The sequence below is a fragment of the Solanum tuberosum genome, unplaced genomic scaffold (assembly GCF_000226075.1).
Source record: "Solanum tuberosum cultivar DM 1-3 516 R44 unplaced genomic scaffold, SolTub_3.0 scf00151, whole genome shotgun sequence".
Classification (NCBI taxonomy): domain Eukaryota; kingdom Viridiplantae; phylum Streptophyta; class Magnoliopsida; order Solanales; family Solanaceae; genus Solanum; species Solanum tuberosum.
The window spans coordinates 1,111,439-1,117,985 of record NW_006239077.1 but is presented as its reverse complement, the minus strand read 5'-3'; the positions used below and the strand labels follow the sequence as shown (position 1 = coordinate 1,117,985).

Sequence of the window (6,547 nt, the reverse complement as noted above, 5' to 3'; positions counted from 1 at the left end):
ATATATATGTATAATTCGCTATACATATACAATTGAAAACTATGTCTATATATATATATATATATATATATATATATATGTGTTGTTTGGTTTTATGCATTAAAAATAACATGTATTGCATAAAATAATGTATTTACAAATTCAGATACACTCCAGTCTTATGGTGGAAAAGATGTAAAAATGTTTTGAGGGACAATTGGGTCTTTAATCATGATAATGCATGCATTAAGACCATTGAATTGCTAATACCTAAAAGTCCATGGTATTAGTAATACACACCATAATACACAATAGAGTGTATAACTAATGTTTGCGTTAGTTATACATCAAACGACCCCTAAGACATCATTGTTTTACACTAAATTAAAGTCTTAATCTTAATTGTTTAGATCATTAAATTTGTTTTTTTTTCAAAGACTGAATCTTAATCATTATTAGGCATTTGTTTTTCTTATTTTATAACCACGGGTTTGAATAGGTCTGATTAGGGGTGTTCACGGTTTGGATAAAAACCGATCCAAAACCGAAAAACCAAACCAAACCGATAAAATAAAACCCGATTTTATTTGGATTTGGTTTTAGATTTTTGAAAACCGATAGTATTTGGTTTGGTTATGGTTTTATTCGGAAAAAACCGAAGATATAACCGAACCGAACCGATGAATTATATACATATATTTTATTAATATACATACTTTATATATTTTATTTTTATAAACAATTTTGAAGATCTTACACATATTTTCATTAAAAATTCTTTATAATTTACTTATTGAAAGCAAAAATGCCAAAGATGAAACATTTATCTTATTGATTTCATGTATATGAGTGTCTATGTCAATTCTTTGTAGGACTGGAAATGTTATTGTCTCTTCCTTTTAGGCCAATATAGTGAATTTTAAAGCTTTATTGATAATAAATTTAGTGATTGAAAGTTTAGTAATTTAAGTCATTCTAACTATTTTTCGTTTTGAATGGATAGTTGTCACTTTTTTCACATTTTAAATGAATTGTTTCTTTTATTTTTGTGTATGGTTAATAACCGAATAACCGAACCAAACCAAACCAAACCGAAACCGATAATCACCAAACCGATAAATGTATATTGTATTTGGTTGATTTGGTTTTGATAATTTTTAAAACCGATCAAGTTGGTTTGGTTTGATTTTGATCAATAACCGATCCAAACCAACCCGTGAACACCCCTAGGTCTGATTCAAATCTATAACAAAAAAAATCCTAATGTTCCCCTTGCTAAGCAAAAATGATTTTTAGTAAAATAATCAGCTCAAATTTTAACTATCCCTCCTATCAACACTAGAGACAAGAATTCTACCTAAGAAATTACTGAAATCATGAATGTTAAACCTGTGCACAAAATAGGCAAAACACAAATCTTGACATGTATAAATGATCAGGTTCAGGAACTACATGGATAAATGTTCCGAGGGACAAAGCTATCTCACAGTAGACAAACATGGGCAAGTAAGACTCGATTCGCTGAACTCGCTGCGAACCTTAGCAGAAGCTGATTGGAAATCAATAGCCCCACCTAAGAAATACAATCACAGAGAGTTGAGATTTTGGCTTTCTAGCAGTACAGGGAAATGCCTAACTGTCTTTGGAGGAAAGGGTAAAAAACGAAGAGTTGGAGTAGCAGAATGCATGTTTGATGGTTCCAATCCTTTCCAGCTATTTGCTTTCCGTTTCCATTATCACAACGCCTTCTGCTGTTGTAATCTACATAATGAGTAAAGTTTACCTTCAGCCAGTTTCATTATGCTTGAGCCGGGATCTCATGTTTACCTTAATTATCCTAAAAGGTCTGTATTATACCTCTAAGACAAGAAAAACTATCCGCCAGAGATCATCAACTCAATTATTCTCCTTTTCCCTTTTTGTGGTAGTACAAGTAAATAGGCTTTAAATAGCTTATACAAGAATCATGCAGCAGCAAAATAATAAAAAGACCAGGAATATTTAAACATTATGAGAATTGTTGAGCAAAATAGTATCATGGGAATTTAACGATGGAAGGAGCCAACTGAAGAAGCCAGCTCCAGTTTCTCCCCTCAATCTCTGGACTGAATAGTCCATCAACATATCCCAAAGCTCCCCAACAGTCCATCCCTGTGAAGAAATCCATTGAGCCACCTACAACAGGTTGTCAACAAAGAAAATATCACTAAGAAATATATGCATACGCTCCCAAGTCTTGAAGATGTTTGTGCTTTATGATCACATAAGAATATACAAGATGGAATAGCTAATAGAACCTAGCACAAAGTTGGTGATGAGCTACAGCAAGTCAAGATTTCCTAATTTGCAAATTCATGCACCTATCTTTTGCACAAACACAAGGACCAATATGAAAAGGCAGTACCAACTTATCGGATTTGTTCAGGACAGACCTCAATTACCATTTCTAGCATCAGTAACATCAATTAGGAAAGGTGAATCTATCACTCAGAACTATCAGTGATGTCAATTCTTTTCTCTCAAACAATCAATAAAAGATAAAACAATGAGTGGCAGAAGGTGAAACTACAAAGATGGTCAGGAAACAAATAAGAGTGGTTGAAAAACACGGTGAGTATTAAATTACACACAATTATATAGCAGGGAACATCTTTTGACATAAAATGTAAAAGAAAGCAGTCACATACAGCAGTTCTGAGCCTATACCAAAGAGATTCACAATTAACAAATGGAAAACATACTATGGAAAAGAAGTTCAAAACTAATTTTCTTTCAAGCAGAAAGCCTTGAGAATATCTCATTGTAGTTTAGAAGACTAGTACCTGACCCAGCATCTGCAATGCTTCCAAGTCAAATGTATAATACATGATGAACGGTCTCAATGCCTGAGAAAAGAAAGGAGAGAAAAATTAGGAAAAGTTGTTTTAAGGAAAAAAAACAGCACTCATGCGTCCACATCAATATATTCATTAAAGCACTGATGCATGGGATGTGAAGTGTGTGTGGGTGTGTATATATATGTATCCAGCATCCATTTAATGTGACATGATGTGTATGAAAAGTGGAGAAGTGTAGAAAAATCAAAAACTCAGACATCTGATAAAGTCTTGAACATAAAACATGAGAATTATATCTTAAAGGACGAAAGCAAAAGACTGCTCTTTGCCTCTTATGATAGCAAAAAATGCCTGTAATGAAATGCTGGAAAAATTTCCAAGGAGAGAATAACCTGAGATGCAGCAAGCCATTGAAGCATAGCTTTAAGTTGAGGATCCCCACCGAAAGCACCACAACCCCAATTACCAGTCACAACTCCAATTTCTTGTTGATAGTCTAAATGTGAACAATAGTGTGCCTCATGATTTCTGAGCAACTGGTTAGCCAAAGTTCCCTCAATTGTTTGAGATGATGTTGAAGGATTTCCTTGAGACTATTGGACAGGATAACAAATAGCCAAAAAAATTAGTCAAATAAAAAAGGATAAAATATATTGACATTGATAGTACAACTGGAGAGATTCCGGAAAAAGGGGGACAAAGGGGGAGAAGCGGTGAAGAAAATGAGAAAAGTAGGAGGATCTGAAAATACTAAGAAGGGAGGTACTACCAAATGATAAACTTCAGAATGTCCAGAAGATCCTTTAACATTGGGATCATGCTGACTTCCCATGTCTTGAAAAAACTTTTGATACTGATGACACTTTAAATGATCCAAAAAACCACAAAGAGCCTTGTTAATTTCCCTACAACAAAGTTAAAGGACCCAGTGTTGTCAATGGGTGAAAGGGGCCGAAAAGCACCAAGTCTGTTATGACTTTAAGAATAAAGCACAATTACATCCTTCAGAAAGGCACAGATGTAAAAAGTACATATACATATATAATGTAAGAAAATAAATTGAAATTCAGCCAACTAACATGCAAGGATAGATCAAAATGGCAAGTAGAACTATGAACAGACACCCATTTGAAACCCTAAACTCAGTCAAGTCATTCACCATCAAATCTACAAAATGTTCCACTCTTAATCTAATTTCTGTAACTCCACAAGGTTTTATCAAAATGAAAATTGTGCATTGCTCTCATCCCTCAACCTTGTTCAGTATAAATGGCAACAATTTCATGGTTTAATGAAACAATGATCATTTAATCCAAACAAGTATGTTTTCAGCTCACTTTAAATATTCTGGACCTATCAATTCAGCATAGAGCCTATATGAGCAGACACAAAAGTGTTATTCTATTGAACAATTACTCTTCAAGCATGTTATTTTCATTCTCAGACAGAAAAAAGTAGCAGAGAAAACAGAGGCTTGAGAATTCTCACTTCAAGAAAAACTTAAAAATTGATGAATAAAAATTATTCACATCCCAACACAGTATCTCAAACTACAAATTACAAACAATGTAACACACTAGCTTGGATGCTAATTCATGAGGGACGTGTCAGTACAACTATGGTAACTACTTTGTCCAACTTAACTTGAGGCTTGGATTGTTCAAGAAATCAAACATCCAACAAGAGAATCTACAGATGAACTTTCCAAACTCTCAATTTTGATACAATAATCAGGAGAACAATGAAAGCAACAATTAAACTCCAACTAATTCGCACAACATATAAATACAAGTATCATGAACCAAAGACAAAGCAGATATGTTCTTTATTTGATTTTTATGTTTGTAAGATATGTAAGACAACTAGAAATGTTTTGAAGCTAATCAACAGGATTAATCATTTAATTGTACATCCAAATGTCAATCATTTAATTTTTATTTTTTTTGAAACTGGTTATGTTGCCAAATGTCAATCAAAGTGAATATGTAAGTTTGCAATTTTAAGCACAGCTAAAAGGACAAAGAAAAATATACCAAATACATCATTTCTAAAACTAAAATAGATTAAAAGCAGCTGATAATCTCAGTGATTTTCTTTTCATACTCCTACTAAATCAAATGACCTAAACCCAAATGATGTAATAAAAGAAAATAGTCCCACTGAAGACATATTGTTAGATGCTGAAATACGTAGATTCCAGGTCATCCACTTCTTGCCTTGTTTAGACTCACTCAATCAACATATCCCAAAATTAAACCATCTCTTCTCTCAGGAACTTCTGGATTAAGCATTATCAGAGTTGATTCTGGTGAATTTCATGGCATGGACAAGCCTGATAGGCAAGGATTTACGTAGAAGATAGTTTCGTAGAAGATATGGATACGTACTAATCCATTCATTTCTTATCAAAGATGCAGGTGGAAAAGAATGTAAACTCCTGATTGACGGCATCTAACTGTCAAGACACTTTATCTCACATCAACTCTGTAACATCAGCTCATAAACTTTTACTTCCTTCTCAGCTTTGATTATGCTAAACCTCACTAATACTTCCTAATGAAAAAAAGGAACCCAATTGGAGCTTAAAGATCAAAGTGCTGACAGGTTGACGGCAATCTGGTTTATGGCCCAATTGACCTTGAGAGAGAATCTTACTCTAAATAAGATTTCTAAAAAGTAATTAACACTCACATACCTTAGGAGGCATTCAACCCGGTACTGCCTTTTTCCTGGGCTGCTTAGTGCATCTATTGCGATTATTCTGCTCTTACGCCTTCCAAGAACATCAATTTCTTTTTTGTCCACATGGTCACCATTAAAACGGAATGAAGAAGCATATCTACACCATTCAAAAAATATTTACATTAGATTAAAGATATTAATAAATAGTGGAAGTGCAGTCAAAGGTAAAAAATGTCAACAACACTTTATTGTAAAAGAGGAACTTTCAGCTAAAATAGATTAGCAAGCAACTTTGGTCACAAGTTAACTTGCTTATGTAATAAGTAGCAAATTTTCCATCTGAGCTCACCCGGTATAATTTGAGAACCTCTCTGTACCGACAATTTCAATTGCTTCATTGTCTGCCATGCAAGGCAAGAAAAGGATGCCAGCAATTAACTCTGGATTGATCATAAAGCGAATCTCTTCCTATCAAAGGACATTCAACAAAACATTTTAAAAATTTCCCAACAAATATGTCTCAAAGATACAGATAGTTGCATGAAGGTAGAATGGAAACGAACAAGAGAAATGCAAATTAAATCAGCAAATTTGATATATTTAATTAAGAGACCAGTCAATAATATCTTCTTTAAATTAAGAGCCCTTGGGACGGCTCATTTTAAAATGCACTTTTGTCAAAAACAGCTTTTCAGAAAATACTTTTGGAGAGAGGTAGTTTGTGGCCAATTCGTTTTAGAAATGATTTTTTCAGTATTTGATAAGCAGATTGCATTTCAATAATCTTTTCAAAAAGTGTTTCGAGTTCCCAATTACAAAAAGAGACAAGTATCAAGGTGTTAGCAGCCTATTCAAAATCCCTACCGCAACCGTGTCGACACGTCATGGTTGTGGGTGTGGGTGAGGGATCCATACATGATTTGGTGAACCTACCTTGGGGTACTTTGACCACATTCTATGACCGAGAAAAATAAATTGATTGGGTATTTGATTTGATTTTTCTTTTTTTTTTTATATATATATATATATATATATATATATATGGAGAG

At 33.6% G+C, this 6,547-nt stretch overlaps 1 protein-coding gene across 2 annotated transcripts in view; it reads right to left on the bottom strand.

Annotated features, from left to right (window-relative positions):
* Positions 1–1,882: 1,882 nt before the first annotated feature.
* Positions 1,883–6,547, bottom strand: part of LOC102586728 (poly(ADP-ribose) glycohydrolase 1-like) — a 14,459-nt gene continuing 9,794 nt past the window's right edge. For both annotated transcript variants that reach the window (XM_006353063.2, XM_006353064.2), the window contains exons 6-11: positions 5,848–5,966; positions 5,512–5,655; positions 3,586–3,721; positions 3,209–3,409; positions 2,802–2,864; positions 1,883–2,154 (exon numbers count right to left, since the gene is read on the bottom strand). In XM_006353063.2, coding sequence (XP_006353125.1) covers positions 1,981–2,154; positions 2,802–2,864; positions 3,209–3,409; positions 3,586–3,721; positions 5,512–5,655; positions 5,848–5,966 — 837 coding nt within the window. In that variant the 3' untranslated portion in view covers positions 1,883–1,980. The remainder of the gene's footprint in view (positions 2,155–2,801; positions 2,865–3,208; positions 3,410–3,585; positions 3,722–5,511; positions 5,656–5,847; positions 5,967–6,547) is intronic.